We start from the raw sequence: 17,333 nt of genomic DNA, 5'->3' as shown, positions 1-17,333 counted from the left end.
TAACTGTTGTCTGAGCTACCGAAAATGAGTATGTGCTTAAGGAGCAGTTACAAATGTTAGCCTAGAAAGTTTGCTTTGGCTAACGCATTTTACCTTAATATGAAGGGTGGAAGGCAGCGGGTGCAATCCGAAGCCGCCCACGATTATGAGAGTGCTTGTTATACATTTCTTTTTTATGAAATATATAGTTTGGTCGTTTCTGACTTCTGTTTTTCCACTCCCTGATGATTTACAGCATGGCTTTTATATAGGCAGCTGCCTGTTGTTGTGAAAACAATGCTGAGCTTGCAGCTTTATTTTGATTCTAAAGCAGAACTGGTTTTCTGACGGAACGCAGCCAGCTCCTGAGCAGAGCTATGTGACGTGAGTCACCGCAGGAGAGGGCAGGGGACTATGGGCTGTCAGTCCATGCTCTACAGTTCCGACGAAAAACAGCACGGCTGCAGTGAGTTTTGTACCCAGGATGTGTTTGCTTCTCACCTAGAGAAAGCAGACTGCCAAAGTTCCTCAAAAATATTTCAGTCCTACCAAGAGAGAAGAGATTTTAAATTAATGTAGACAAGAGCTTGCTACTATTAAAGTTTTCCAGTTTCTGCCTCCACAGAAATTCATCTACTACAAAGCTATGAAGTATGAGCTGAGTCTTCTCAAAGGCCCAGGGATTATAAACTGCTGCCAAAGATCATGGGGAGAGTCGGGTTATTGGTTCATTTTTGACATCTCGATGAAGACAGCTAATTTTTTACCAAAGAAGTATCTGGTTTTAGTTGAGGTCCACACTATTCACTTCACTCATTTGAGCCTGACTAACTTCATTAGGAGTGAGCTGATGAACACTTGCCTCTTGGTAGGATTTCAGAAGATGGTTCCTCTAAAAACAACACAACGGCACAAAAGACAGCACAGGGAGGAAACTTTCAGTTTCAGCAGAAATGAACCCTATCAGGTTTTCAGAAAAACTCCTCCTTTGGTACATTTCCAAAGGTTAGTAGGATAGAGTTCAATCTACCACTAACTCTTAATTTCCTGAGAGAAATCCAAGAGCGATACAAAGTGGTATGTAAACAATACTGTGGTCACCAACAGGATGCCGTAAAAAACGTGGCGGTGGGAACAGCGGAGGGTAGATGACAGCTGTGAGCAAGAGAAACCTCACTCTCTTGGTGCATGGAATGTCCTACTACGCTTTCATCTGCTCAGTAAATTACACAAGGTTTACACTCACATAGTACCAAAGTCCTCTCTGCATTGATTCAGCATGTTACCTCAAGAAGCACCTTCAGACTGGCAGCGATAATAATGATAATAATACTAATAATAATCCTATCCAATGCTAAAAGTTCTATCATCTTGAAATTTCATATAGATATAAAACTGCCACCCAATTCAGATTATCTATTTATTTCACCTTTAATGTTTATCCTTTCATTGAAAGAATTCTTATTGGATAAAACTACAAAAGATGAACTGTGTAGCTGCCCATTCCTTTTACCAGTTTGGCAGTAAGGAAGAGCTTTTTACCAAGACACCCAACACATTTTGTAAAAAATACAAGTTTCAGAATTCGGTGGGAATTCAAAAAATTAAATAAAACATTTTTACTTAGGTCAAATAAATCCACATAATACGTACCTGCAGAAGTAATCTCTCAAAGGCAAGGAAGTTGTCCCATTTGGAAGTCTGGGGGTGTTTCAAAGTCTGGACTGTGGCCAGCACAAGCTGTAGAAGACCACAATGGTTCTCCAAAGCTTTGAGATTATTTCTGAAAAGCTGAATGTATGAGCTGAGCTGTTCTGGGGTGACTCTGCCTGTGGAAAGCAAAACAGGATACAGCATTCAGTGGTGGCAAATATAAACCTAGATTTTTTTTTAATTATTGTGGATGGGTGATAGAGAACTTTAGAGGCTCTCTCCCCTACGGGCCTGATCCTAGCTTCGCTGCCATCACTGGGGGCTTCAAGCTGCAGCAACAGGTTGGGACAAAGACTGACTTCATCCATGAGTTGTGGCTTAAGGTAGGTGGCATGGCAGATATTCAACAGCACTCAACAGATGCTGACATAAAGGGCAATACCATTTTTTCTTTTCAGACACAGAGGGACATTCATTTAAGCTAGGGAAATCATACTTGACGACTACTTCTAAACAATGGTTGATCTTTCTATTTTTATCAAAAGCCCAATGGGAATTTGTGAGCCTTTTACCTTACACCAAACCCACGCCCTCCAGCCGCTTCCGGAGGGTGCATTTTTGATCAGTGTTGACTCGAAAAATAGAGATACTGTTAGTGACTCAAGGAACTGCTTGCTGGAGTTGTTCTTGGAAGGGACCCTTCCAAGGCGTGACTCTCCAGTTTCTGAGATGCAGTAAGCGTAGCATGATTTCACCCGTCCTTTGGAAATAAACACCCCCATGCACGGACATTGGCCTGTAGAGCTCTCCTTAGTAGAAGAGCATGAGGGGAGGCATTCAGGCCAAACAAACACTACAGAAATAGCAATTATTCCATCCAACATTAAAATGCCGGCTAAACTGCCTATATTTTATTCCATATACTTATTATATTATTGTATTATTAACATTTTAGAAGTGATCTGTTCCAGGGAGGAAGATCCATAGTACCTCATCTGCCCCAAGCATATCATCACAACCACACACGCCATCACCACGCAACGGAAACTCAGAACACCGTCCTGATTGCAAGTCGGGACTGAGATCCAGTCCAGGGCTGTTTCCCAGGATCTGGCAGCCTCTGCCAGTAACACCTCATCTCCCTCAATCAAGCCAGACCTAAAGAGCAGGGACATGTGAGATGGAGCAAGAAGCATCCTTTAACTTAAAACAGGACAAGCTTTGGTGCCAGGAAGGCACGAGGCTGAGCTGACAGTAGGTGGTTCATGGCTTACATGATTGATCATTACATTCAGTATTTTTCCATAATGGAAAGATCTTGCAAGACTGCTACCGTGTTTCTTCTCTGCGACTGGTTATATCATCACTTTACAAGGCTCTCCATCTGCCTCCATCCTTTCAGCATCATGGAAATGGTGAAGAAATGATTCCAACGGTGAATAAACGTTGAAAGAACTTTCTCTTAGTTTCAGTGATACCAAGGGCGGTCTTTGGAAAAGCGTTTAGATTAGGGAAAGCTGCTAAATAAAGCAAAGACACACAGGCTCTTTATGTGAATTTTAATGGTAAGTATCAAACCGAAAAGTCAGCAAATTAACACACAAATCAAGCTGACACCACTCAGTAGGCCGGAGAGCTGACAAAAGGCTTCCACGGTCAGCCCACGTAGGCTAAAACAGCAACCACAGCCATGTGTGTTTTTAGACTAAACACCGGAGCTTTCAGTCTTGTTTTATTTCTTTTAAAGCTGTGTCGGGCAGATTTACAGGGCGATTTGAAGGCGTCAGCCCAAGATGTCTTTCAGCACACCCTCAGTAATGACGGAGTTATTACCTGTAGCAGTCCTGATACGGCGCAGCACATTCAAAATCTGATAACTTGCTTCAGCTGAGAAAAGATGAAGTTTCCAGCCCTTCCCTCAGATGAAACAGTAAAATGGGAGGGCTTTCAAGGCTTCTGATTTCAATTTAAAAAAAAAATACTTTTTCAGGAGTTTTGTTCCATGTTGTCCCTGGTGAGAGTGAATCCAGATGCAGCACTGGATCAGTCTGAGATCTGTTCAGCACCGTTTTACATAAACAATCAAATCCTTTCCCACCCTCAGAGTACCACCAAAAGAACGTCCAACACATATGTAAACATCAGTGAAATCCTGACCTTAGCAAGTCATTAATGAAACTCACACTGGCATTAAAGAGCCCAGCATCTCATCTGTGACATTTACAATAACCACTTGGATCCAGGGTTCAAGAGTTGCAGCCAATTCCTACACAGAAATCTCCTGGGACAGCTGGCTGAGAAATACAACTGTTCCAGAAGACGAGGAAAGGAATTTGGGAAAGTGATTGGTGGTGATCAGCAATTAAATGACTTTTTCTGAGGCCTAAATCCTCACCACCTTTCCTTCTGCTTGCTCACAGGGGGAGACTCAAGCACAACAGACTGAATTTAATCTAACGCCAAGACCACCAGCTTTTTGTTTTTCTAAAGCCCCTCTGCTGCTTCGAGTCCTTTCGTGTTGCCATGTGGCAGACGGGTCCCATGAAATCAAAATGGGACAGACGCCAACCACACCGTCATATTTCAGCTGTCACTTTGTTCTTCTACGGCAAATCCAGAGGTGCAGAGGCAGCAGACGGCATCGACTGGCCGAAAGGACTCCAACGTGAGCATCGTGTCCTGCTCTCCTCACAGTGACGCTCTGCTCCAGACCCTACACCCAAGCAGAGCCGGGTGTCTGTGTGGGCACCAAAGTCCAGTACAAGGACTACATCGAGCTGACAAAGCACTCTTATTTTTTCAATTCCTAGATGCAGGCAGAAGGAGAAGTATGACCTCAGCCACCCTTAAGGGATTTAAAAGTACTGATAACCTTTCTTGCACAAACACCAGCAATTCCGTATTGTCTGGGAAGTAACCTTTGCCATTAATAGTTATCGTGCAGCACGTGTGAAACAGGTACATTTATCCCAAACTCTGTCAACTGCCTTAAATCATGATACAGGACTTGAAAAAACAACATCTACTGAAAGCAATATTGAAAAGAAAACATTTCAAAGCTTCCCGCCTCTTCCCACGTACGGCAGAGAGGAGAAAATGAGTAGGTGGCAACTGGGAAGTCCCACAGTGAAAGGCAAAAGTTAATGGGATGCAGGAGGATGCGGAGCAGGGAAAGGAAACAGCAATGCTGATAGACTGATGGTGCAGGCACTGCAGGAATTAATTCAGCTAAGAACCTGTGAACGGTTAGCTGGGAACAATCAAAGTCTTTATGCACTAATGAGAGAATCTTGGGCAACAGAATGGAAAAACAGCGTAGGGAATGAAACTGGATCCTACAGAAGTAACAGAAAGATGATGGCTGAATCCCAGAATGGCAGGGGTTGGGAGGGACCTCTGTGGGTCACCCAGCCCAACCCCCTGCCCAAGCAGGGTCACCCACAGCAGGCTGCACAGCACCGCGGCCAGGCGGGGCTGGAATATCTCCAGAGAAGGAGACTCCACAGCCTCCCTGGGCAGCCTGGGCCAGGGCTCCATCACCCTCAGAGGGAAGAAGTTCTTCCTCATGTTCAGCTGGAACTTCCTCTGCTTCAGTTTGTGCCCATTGCCCCTTGTCCTGTCGCTGGGCACCACTGGAAAGAGTCTGGCCCCGTCCTCCTGACACCCACCCTGCAGATATTTATAAGCTGAGGTACCAGTCTCGCTACTGCAGAGGCAGTTCCGTCCAGGGAACACTGAAAGTCAGCGTCATGAAGCAGCTCTGCATTTCAGTAATCTGATAAACTAAGGACAACAAAAAGGAAGAGAGAACAGGGACTATGCCAGACTAGGAGAAAGGAAAACTAGTATTTATGTCTAAGAAATGTTGAAAATTAGCTACCTTATTAGTCTGATCTCAGGAGTACGAAAAGCTTCAGCACAAATGTCCAAGAAAAAATACCTTATGTCACAGAGAAAAGTGGGACAAAATGCCAAGTACATGAAAGAAAATCACGTCAAACCGATATGTAACCAAGTAATGAATTAACCATAACGCATGTGGACTTAGCATAGTATTAACTACGCCATAACCATTTTTAAGGGGGAAAAGACTAGGATTAGAAGAAATCTAAAGTACCTAAGAAACTTCCAAAAGTAAATAGCAGGTAATATACAACAGAGAAGTAGTGGCATATAAAAAGAAAATCAAAATACGAGTGTGCTTGTGTGCGCATTTACATATTTATAGTACAGATTTTGGTACTAAACAGTGCCAAAACGGGTGTTGTCACAAGGCTGTGAAACATCATTAATGCGGAGAATGAGCAGAAGGCGCAGCTGGATTGCTTTGAGCACGGGACTAATGTAAGTGGGATGCAATTTAACAGTATAAAGTGCAAAATTATGCATTTTGAGGCTAGGATAAGAGCATCTGCTGTAAATTGGGAGTTAAAACATGGAAACGACAGAAGAAGGAAATGATGCCTTGCCCTCCTCCCTGTAAAAAAGCAGGTACGATCCATACCAGGCGACACCGCTCCAGTGAAAACAGGGCCACAGGAATGCCTCAGGCTGAAGCTTCTCCTCCTGGAGCACTGCGTGCAGCTCCAGTCACCCCCGTTCCTGGAAGTTTAAATCACAGTTGTGCTGCACGCACAGAGAGGCTGCTGTAATGATTAGAGGGACAGAGAACTTTAATTAGGAAAGCAAAATAGAAACGCCTGGCTTACATGGGCTGCCTGCCCCACCTGGAAAAAAAGAGTGATCTCTATAAAAGCACAAAAAATGTTTTCGCTGAGAGTCAATATTGGTAGTAAAATCAATGGGCATAAATAAAGCATGAATATATTTACACAAGACATTAAGAAATGTATCGCTGTATCAATCAGTCTTCCAATAGTGGAGACAAGAGCGGAGGCAAACAAATCTAACTTGCTCTGAGGTGGGGTTTGATGAGTGTCTAGCAAGTGGTTGCGTAAATGCTCACAAGACTTAACCCAATACAAACAGCCCCTTCAGTCCTTCCCTCCTACGATAACTGATTTGCAAACACATGGGGACATACAGATGTTGAATTCCACCTCCAGCTTTCCAGAATTCAGGGCAGATCCCAAAAGAACTACAGATTGCTTTTGCCAGCTTTCAAATTACAGAAGATGTGCCGTGTATTTCAAAAAAAAATAATAAATTATTTTTTTGCTAAATATGAGAATAGCAGCACTGAATACCACCATCTGCAACGCTACACCAGATAGAAAATGCTAATGCTACATGCACAGATGATGACGTGTACAGTTCGACTGAAGGGAAGAAATAATTCTACCACTAGCAAAGCAGATGACTCACGTTAGACATAACGTGGCAGAAATTATCAGCAACTGATACGAAAGGTCTGTCAAAAATCTGTCTTTGAGTAGTGAGAATGGAACAGAAAGGCTTTCACCTCAACAGTTAAAACAAAAAGTTCACTAGACAAACCACATTTGTAGACATCAAGACATGATTCCACAGCATGACTTTTTTTCCATTTTAAATTAATGCTGCAGTCTACGCAGCATAATGCAGGCATCGCTTCAAGAAAATAATTATTTTTCAAGACATATTTACTGGTGGAAGTAAATTTTTAAAATTCAGAATCCCAAAGTGCATTTTTTTTTTCACATAAAGATTTATGGATGAACGAGGTGTCTGAAGAGCAAAGGTCAGAATTATCAATGTGCTGTTCCAAACATACAGTCCTTATTTTTTCATCTAACACTTAGTTAATTATCTCCATAGGGACAAGAAAACAAGTAAAGAGGAAAGTACATTTTGTGACCAGTTGAATAAATAAGTGGATGCTTTTCCAAGGCTACGGGAACCGCCAAATGCACATAGCTTTAAACTTAGTTCAATCCCATGCAAGAACACAGCTCGAGCTTCACTGGCTGGAGCACTTTTGCTGAGGTCCATTTTTCACTTGACAGAACCACGAATAAGACGTGACCTTGGCACACTTCTGCTCACAGGCGAGATTTTTCAAGGCAGTAGAGGGCTGAAAAATTCCAAATAAATTGTTTTCCTCGTCCACACTCTTCAGAATATAGACCTACGTGTCCCAGTGGCTTCCCTCTGATCATGTCCAACGCCGGATACTTGCAAGGAATGCAGAAAGCTCTCATACTCCACGAAGCCAATTGGGCAGTGGTACTGCTAAGGGAGTCGGATACTTTGCAAACTAAGTGAAAGGGATTTAGTAGGACGGGTGACGCCCCTTATGTCTCTTCGTTAGTGTAATCTCCAGATGTTATCATTAACTCCAAATGCTTTTGTACTTCTTAGGAAGTTTCAGTAACAGCAAGTGCCACAAAGATAATTTGACCTCAACTTTCATTAACTTCAAGAGTCATCCAGTCCTTCAATTGTTAATAAAGAAGAGAAGAACGCCAACTACTCCCCAGTTCTTTGGAGAGATGAAAAGTAGGCCAGTATGAGATGCTGCTTGGCTGGCTTCTCCAGAATAAGGCTCTGGACCAGAAGAGCACTAAACCTTACAGCAGACTGAACGCAGATGTCACAGGCTTATTTCTAAGAGCGCATGCTCCTCTCCCACAAACACAAACCCATCTGCTCTGGGGCTGATGGTTGCTCCATAGCCTCTCTCCCTTCTCTGTTGCAGGAGCACTAGCACCCAGGTAACCCCACGGTCACGGGTATGAGCACCAACAGCAAGTCCCCACTGCAGCAATCCCAAGGTAAGCCCGTCCTGGGGGTCCGAGCATCCCCAGAAGGACACCCCAATGCCAGCCTCCTGCTGCCCGGCCCCAGCAGCGCGATGCCACTGAGGAAGAGCTGCGACCAGCCTTCCTTCCTCACTGGCCCCTCCTGACCCCTGTTCCTCCTGCCACCTTCGCAGGACGCAGGCATCGGAGGTCAGCCACTCTTCTTTGCCCGTCACGGGCCTTCTGGTGCATCTCCAGTCACTCCAGAGTGATGGACCTTCAGGTGTGCAGAGCCGCTCTCCTGTCACTTGTCTGGAGGCGTGTGCAGCAGCGGCTCTCAAGGACGTTGGAGTCAGTGACAGTGGTTACAGCTACACCAAGGTTTAAAAAATTCTGGAATAGAGGTATATACTCAGAGCAAATAAAGCTGGACTCTATTTATTACTCAGCTAACACTTGCCATGTGAGTCTGAACATCTAACCTGACTTGGCTTCAGCCTGATCAGCTGTGGCATTGAGTTATTGCAAAAGCAGTCTATTATTCATCATGAGATGTGTATGGTATCATTAAATCCTTGTTTTAACAGTGTTCCTGTGTAGATCATTTACATTCACACAAGTGCCGTATGGGGTTTGAGTCCTCTCTCCTACTTAGCCTCAGTCTTTATCACAAAATGGAACCCATGATTAAATAGCAGTTCTGCTACTGTTCTTTCAAAACTCTTTCACATGCCTGGAAACAAATAAAACCTAATCAATTAGGCAGGACAAATGTAACTAAAGCACTTGAACACAAACACCAAGACTTCCAGTTCTAAGCACCTAAATGCAGATGTCTAAATATGACCCCAGTTATGATTTACTATTCCTAGACCATCACAGTTTCAAGTTTCCCGGCACATTCAGAAAGCTTTGGCAAATGTAACTGGTAGCTTAGGTGTCTCAATACAGATTGATATTTTTTCCTTTTTGTCTTTCAGAGCTTTGTTTTTAAATGCACGGCCACTTCAACCCCTTCTTTCCTCCTTTGTGCGCTCTACCATTCAGTTTCCCCTTTTCGTCGTTAAATCAGTATGAAAAAAAGTAACGACCATCTCTAGCCTGCACCTAGAATATTCTCTGGTTGCCCTCCCATATATTAAAGCAAATTTCAGAACTGTTCAAATAAATAGGTGAAATCCTATCTTCCAGAATTAAGCTTCCTAGGGGTTGCCATCTATATTAAACTTCCAGTTTAATACTGGCATAGCAGAGCTTCTCAAATCGCCTTCTCAGCCTTGACTGAGTACGTACCATGGTCATATTTTATTACCTTGCCTTTCACCTCTTAATAAATACCGAGTACTAGGTCAAGTCCCAACCAGAAGGTCTCCAGCCCTAAAAAAACAGTGATCCTTGAAAAAAGTAATTCACTGTGACTGCAAAAGGACTTGAAATCCAGAAATTTGGTCGAATCATCTCCTGAATGCTTTAAACTCCTCGCAGAAACGAATCGACTTGTGTTGAAACGACATGCCCGAAGGATTTCAGGTGGCTTGCGCATGTCCTCAGTTAGCACTAAGACATATGTTTCCAGACACTGAGTGCTTCATCGTGTTCTTGGCACGCGGTCCTGGAGAGAGGGAGGTTGTTGCTCCTCTTCTGTACGTTATTCACAGGACTGATTCTATCTCTGATGATTTCTGGAAGACTTCTGCAGCTGAGAATACGGTAACAATCATTTTGGGTGGTAAGCAAATAAACAGCGATGGAAAACATGACGATGCGTGAGTATGTACATATGTAATTCAGCATGTCTCTTGTGTAACGAGTCATCCTTTGCGAGACTCAACGATGAGGCTCACAGGATTATGCTTGGAATAAAAGCACCGGGCAAGCCACACGGTTTTACTGTATTGCCACGTTCCACCTCAAGTCTTACACTTCAGAGAATTCGCAAGCGCACAGCACGTACTCTACCTTTGGTTTAAACCCTTTGGCACAGGCTGTTCCCCGTGATGCTTCACGCCTTTTACTTCTACATCCCTTTCAGCCACTTTCTTCACATTCACTCCCCCCTTTTTTTACCTAGATGGCTCCTTTCTTAACGTGAAGAACTTCTGAAGCCCTTTCTGCCATCTCCTAAGACACACAAAGCACAGTACTTGGTGCTGATGTCCACCACTGCCCCACCATTCCGCTGCGTGCCCAGCGGACACCAGGATCGGCGCCTCCCAGCCCATATCCATGAACGCTCCTGCTGATGTCAAACACAAGAATTTAAGTATTGCAATATTCACCCAGGTTCAAAGCGTCTTAAGGAACCTGCTCTTGTGTTTTTAAACATGTCTTGATCATCACAAATGGACAGTCTACAAGTACGGTGCCCTTTTTTTTCCTAAAAAAAACCCTCTTCAAATTCAAAACTTCAAAATATTTCTTTTCAAGACTGAGAAGATACAACAGAAGTCAACATCAGGAAAAAGAAAATAAACTTAGTGAATAAAAGAGATCTGTGGTGTTTATCTGAAAAAATTATCAAATCAATTTTAGCAAACAACAGAAGCTGGCAATACAATTACTTCCTTTCAGGAAATGGCATCACTATTCAGTAACTAGCTACCAGTATTTTTAATGCTTTATTTTTTAATACATGTATTTATTTTTCTATATATATTTTTATATATATAAAATCAGCCTCTTTCTATATAGCAGGATTACTGGTCTAGCTTTATACCCATTACTGACTAAATGGGTAATCACAATCTGGAAGCAGCATTTCAGCCTTTCCTGGGCAATTTGGCTTGTTTGATATGCGAATTGTTTGGTCAGACATGCTAGAAACACCGCGACTCACTGCAGATTCCAGCCAGTGAAGCAGTACTGTTACCTATGACACTTCTCAAAACAATACCAGGTTTCTGAAAAAACATCAGATAGCAGCTACATCTATTCAAAAGCTGATTAATGCTTTAAAGTGAATTAACTATACCTTAACACTTGTTTGCAACTCAGAGATCCGTAATTCACAGTTTATGCAAATAAAGTTATTTCCACAACGTATCCTATTTCTAATACGCTACTTTTTTAAACTCTAAATATTAATTAGGTCTTCTTACAATCTGCATTGTTCTCAAAGGAGATTATTTGACCTGATTCTACTATCTCAAAATGAATATAAAAAATTATCTTAAGAGACTGTGTGATGAACCATGGTCAGCATACTCTTAAAAAAAGACAGTAGTTTAAAAATCTTTTATAAACTTTGTAAAGCACAGCTGTAATTATTAGGAGTGGAGCTTCACATTCGTGGTAATCCTTTAAGCATGCCCTAAAATAAACTAAATATATTTGCAAGTAAATGTTACTTAAATTTTTAAGCTTTTAACCCACAAATTTATTTCCTCTTAAACATGCACAGTGTAAAAATTAATAATGATGTACATTTACATTAAATCTTTGTTTTTAAACTTCACAAACGTTCATCTGTACACTGACATTTAGTCCCACCTATTGCAAACATTATGATATAGCCTAGAGAAAGATCACATTAATCTAGGCTTTTCACAGTACTTTTATCAAGACAAAAAGACTTCAGACTGAAGTTAATATAAGCTTTGCAGTATTGCATTAGCAAAGAATATAAATAATGAAATATTTGCAGAACTCCTGCAAGAGCAACACGCTTCTGTTTTCTTTTAAATTTTTAAGAATTATCTTCAGCTCTAATCACAACCAGGCATGGAAAGAGACCTGGCCACGAGTTCATATTTCAGTGTTTGGGTTTACTGTCTACAACAAAAATTGAGATTTAAAGAAAAAACAAAACATTCCAGACCCACAGAGAGACCATTGTCACCACACTCCCTTCTCTAGCGGAACAGCGAGGGTCGGCAAACAGCCCTGCATCCATGTGCCAACGACAATTTAATCAAAGATAACGTACCAGAGGCACAGTTCCCTGTTTCGCCTCGCTGCGCAGGGTTCTATTTTTCACTTCCATCTGCTAATTGTTTTATAGCAGCCAAGTGCGAAGTAAACGAGGTATGAGACACACATATGACATACCTCAATTTTATTGGGGCTGGAACCATTACCCGTCTTACACCACCAGAGACTGCTCAGCACGCACAGGCTACTCACTGAGCAACAACAAGGCTACAAGAAGAGAGAAATAGCTTTACTAAACCTTTGTATACTAACTTCATCTAGGAAGGGTTATTTCTGCAAGAATATTAAGTTACAGAATAAAAAAAACCTTAAAAATATAACAAGAGCTTAGGGCAAAACATGGTACTTGCTACTTCAGAGCCAAGTGAAGTCTTCGTTTCACTTAAAATAAGCGTGAGTAGTCCCAATCTTACACTTCTTGGTTTTTTAAGATAAATTCACAAGATGCATAATGCAGCAGTCTAGTCATTAAAAGCAAACACACGAAAAACTCCAAAACGCTCTGCCAAAAAAAACCCAAAAACCCAAAACACCACCAAAACCCAAACCAGCCCACACCACTCAGAACAAATCTGAGCAATCTCTCCTAAATAAGAACAGCAAAAAGCCGTTTACAGTCACCCGCAAGGAACACCTTCCTAAAACACTGAGGGAGGAATTTTGCCTCCAAACAAACACATTGCAATAGAGGAAGTCCATGACGCTTTACAAAACTTCTATGTTTTTTTTCCCAATACTATTCGGAGTAATTTCAGGTTTGGAGTAAAACATCTCTGCTGACCTGTTCTGTTCAAAATGTATTTCATTTCTTCACGAGCGCACTTCACATCACCTATCGCAGCTGCCTTCTCTAAATCCGGCACGTTTCCTCCAACCAGCGGGCAGGCCCTAACCCCCTAGACCACTTCCAAACCCATTCCCAACACCGTAGCTGCTGCTGCAGCAGGAGAACCCAGCGGGGTTGCACGTTCCACACCATTCTTCTTGTCTTCACAGTTAAGCTTCAATGGGATCCTGGGGTGCATCAAGAGGAGTGTGGCCAGCAGGTCGAGGGAGGTTCTCCTTCCCTTTTGCTCTACCCTAGTGAGGCCCCATCTGGAGTAACGTGTCCAGTTCTGGGCTCCCCAGTTCAAGAGAGATGAGGAGCTACTGGAGAGAGTCCAGCAGAGGGCTACGAGGATGATGAGGGGACTGGAACATCCCTCCTATGAGGAGAGGCTGAGGGAGCTGGGCTTGTTCAGCCTGAAGAAGAGAAGGCTGCGAGGGGACCTTAGAAATGCCTACAAACATCTTAAGGGTGGGTGTCAGGAGGATGGGGCCAAGCTCTTTTCAGTGGTGCCCAGAGACAGGACAAAGGGCAATGGGCACAAACTGAAGCAGAGGAAGTTCCAGCTGAACACGAGGAAGAACTTCTTCCCTCTGAGGGTGACGGAGCCCTGGCCCAGGCTGCCCAGGGAGGCTGTGGAGTCTCCTTCTCTGGAGATATCCAAGACCTGCCTGGACAAGGTCCTGTGCAGCCTGCTGTGGGTGACCCTGCTTCGGCAGGGGGTTGGACTGGGTGACCCACAGAGGTCCCTTCCAACCCCGACCATTCTGTGATTCAGTATTCCAAGGAACTTTTTGCAGGGCAGATGTGCAAATGACACAGATGTTCTAGCAACGTTTTTTTCCTCTCTGCTCTCCTCAATCCAATAAATTTTAGTGTGGATGTTTCCCAGAAAAACCTGCAATTTAGGGGTCAAACTGATACTCTGCCATTAAGGACAGACAAACCAGTGCAGAAGTAACACGTAGATGAGAAGAGGTGTTTCCCCCAAGTCATAAAGGAGCACAACCTACTGAAAGACCATTTAAAGGAGGGGAGAGGGGAAAGATGAGAGACAGAAGGGAAGAAACTGGTAAGCTGTTTAAAAGAATTGACTCAACCAGTTGAGCAGCTACAAGATTGACAGAGCTGGGTAAGAACCTTCAGGAACCTACTGCTGCCTTTATTGCTTCAGACTTTCCTTCTTCCTCCAGAAATCTACTGCACTGCTCCATCAGTTAAAAGGCCCTTCACTTTTAAACTCATTGGTATTACAGAGTTACAGCCTGTGTCCCGACCTGGCACTGTACCTCTTTCTCAGTCCTCAAGCTCTTACCCAACTAAAACAAAACCAGTCAGCAACAGTAAGCTTAAGTAACTGCACATAGGAAATCCTCTCATTTTTATGTATTTCCAGTGTTTCAGCAAAAATCCAACAAGGAGGATTAAAATTTATTATTTGCCAGCACAGCATTTCAACATTTGGGGCACAGAAGCTTCCAGTTCTCTTTTCAACTGCAGAAACAATCGCACTCACTAGCACATTTCATAGGTGCCCGCAGACACGAGCAAGCCCTTTAGCCATGTTCAACATGCCGCTTTGCAGTAATCATAAAGTCCTTTTTTTCTTTTCCCAGCCTTTATTTCAACTTCTCCTGTGATTCTTTCATTTGCAACAGTCTAACAGTGGATCTGTGACTGAAACCCCTCTAAAGTTCAGGATGAAACGCGTCCGTCGAGCTGAACACGAAGCAGCTGTACGCTCTTGCAGCAAGGCAAGCCAACCACGTGCCAGGTGGCATCAGCACAAACGCGGCCAGCTGGCCGAAGGACGTGGTCATAACCCTCTATTCAGTACTCACACGACAGCATCTGGAATATTGTATGGATTTTTGGGCTCTCCAGTACAACACGCGCTAGGGTGGGTCCAGTGAAGGACACTAAAATGGTTTACGGGGTTGTAGAAAATGATGCACGAGGAATGGCTGAAGGAGATGGGCTTGTTTAGTCTCGAGAAATGAAAGCAGGGAGGGGACCTACTCGCTGTCTTCAAGGGCTTAAGGAGTGATTACAGAGAAGACTAAATCAGACTTCTTGGAGGTGTGCAGTGAGAGGACAAGAAGCAACGACCACACACTACAGCAAGCAAAAAAAAAATCAAACCATACATAAAGGAGAACATTTTTGCCACAAGCGAGCTTAAGACCGGTGCCAGGTACCCACCCAGGCAGGCTGCGGAATTGCCATCCTTTGACACACTCAAACTTCATCTGAACAAGGTCCAACACATCTCGTCTAACTCTTAAGCAGTCCTTGGTTTGAGCAGGGGGTTGGACTAGATGACCTCCAGAGATCCCTTCCAACCCAAAATTCTTCTACAATTCATCCATATTTGTTGATACTGCTCATCCTGTGCTAAGCTGCAGGCACTCGTCAAAAAGGGCAAATTTTCTGCCAAGCCTTTTCAGTTAACTTCATATTACAGAATTCTGTCTCTGGAATGTGCTTGATAAGAAAGGACGTGCTCTCAAAATGAGCTTTCTACCACTGTCGTGCCTTCTTCTTTACCACCAAGCCTCTGCCACACTGTTGCCTCCACACTAGCAGCAGTTTCCATCTTTGAAAGAAGCACCATGATTAGTGCAAGCTGGGGATGCTTCTAAGCAACGTTACATACAAAGGTACTGTCATTGACTGACGAAAACCAAACTGGTCTGCTCCTGAACATCTCTCCACCTCAGCTACTTTGTCACATCTCCCCAAAAAAAGAGAACTTCATTGGCAGGAATATCAGTATCCTTCATCCTTTCTATTACATCTAGTGAGTTACAGAGATGACCTGAGAAGTTTAGTTGCTTAAGAAAAACAGCAGAAGGCTACATACTCTGCACATCTGGAGCTTGGAGCAACATCTCTGTCCTAGGCTGGTAAAATCAGATGACTATCAGAAGATGGGATCTATTTGGTTAGGTGAACACTCGGATCATACACAACAAGGTCGGAACCCTGAACTTCATCCTGGTGTAAACAGCCATAGTATCAACTCCTTTCTACAGTTCTCATTGCGGCAGTGACTATTCAGAAAGACCATCTTCATGAAGAGTTATCGGGGAAAGCCTAACCCCGCTGCACTCGAAAGGTGCTCCCCTGAGAATGCAAAGGCCTACACAGAAGCCCTCTAAATTTAAAGAATGGATCCAAAACACTTGAAACTCTTCAAAAACATTTAGCACACTGAGGAGCGAAAAGCCTTCCTGCCTCCGGGGCTGAATGACGCAACCAAACATCTGCTATATTGACCATCACTGAGACTGAGAACATTTGCTTCAATGTCCCAACAACCCAAAGGTCAAGACTACATTTTTAGTTGCACTACAGGGAGAAATCAGGAACTCGGTATTGCAACAGGCTGGAAAAAACAAATCCGCTTGGCTAGATAGTCCCGCACTGCAGGACTTCTGTTTCTTTTGATGAAGCAAAGAGCCTGCTCAGGATCCAGGCTGCGCAATGAAGGGAGTCCAGGTCTGAGACAAGCAGTGTCCCCTCTCCTTGGAAAAACGCCGTGAGAAGAGCAGCGAGCCCTCGGAGCAGCACCGCGAGACCCACCGGCAGGAATCCGGGACTCCTCGGGCTAAGCCAGGCCTGTCTCAGTCACGTTGCTACGGGAAGCCTCCCGCTTCCCGAGGATGCCTGGAGGGGCAGCTTGCTCTCCTGATGGGTTTGGAGACCAGGTCAAGAGGCAGAGAAATGCACACAAACATGCCAAGAAGGAGGAATTTGATCTGCACTCTGCGTAACGGGGGGCCATAGCGTGTCCAAGCCCGGCTGTCACGCAGGCACCCATCACTGCCACAGAAGGGATGCCAACACCCCACAGACTGTTTCCAGCCCTGTGATGCTCACCTGCCTTCTCCTTCGTAAGGATCTCAGACCCAGAATGATGTTGTCTCACTACCTGTCTCCACCACACAATTGTCCATCCTAATGGTTGGCCAGGGTGGATTTTAGGTATCTGAGATCAGGCTTGATTAATCTGGAAAGACATGTATGTACTTACGTACTTTATTACAGCTCTTTTTCTTAGAGGGTAGCTTTTATCCCTACAGTTTATTCCAGGAATTGATGGTATTGAATCTTCAATATTTTAACATTGATCTTGTCAAGAATAAATAGCATGTTAAACGCTGTTACACTCCAATGCAACTTTTCATTAAAAAAAAAAAAGCACATTTTATATTCTTTATGTTTTTAGATAAGGTATTCACCTACATTTTCCCATCCATTTT

At 43.5% G+C, this 17,333-nt stretch overlaps 1 protein-coding gene across 1 annotated transcript in view; it reads right to left on the bottom strand.

Moving 5' to 3' along the window:
- Positions 1 to 17,333, bottom strand: part of SCFD2 (sec1 family domain containing 2) — a 224,057-nt gene that overhangs the window by 167,231 nt on the left and 39,493 nt on the right. Inside the window, exon 4 of the mRNA XM_009940592.2 lies at positions 1,633 to 1,808. Within this exon, the coding sequence (XP_009938894.2) occupies positions 1,633 to 1,808 (176 nt within the window). The remainder of the gene's footprint in view (positions 1 to 1,632; positions 1,809 to 17,333) is intronic.

This window comes from Opisthocomus hoazin, chromosome 5 (assembly GCF_030867145.1).
Source record: "Opisthocomus hoazin isolate bOpiHoa1 chromosome 5, bOpiHoa1.hap1, whole genome shotgun sequence".
Lineage (NCBI taxonomy): Eukaryota > Metazoa > Chordata > Aves > Opisthocomiformes > Opisthocomidae > Opisthocomus > Opisthocomus hoazin.
Note: the sequence above shows the minus strand (reverse complement) of the source record. Positions and strands in the feature narration are given on the sequence as shown.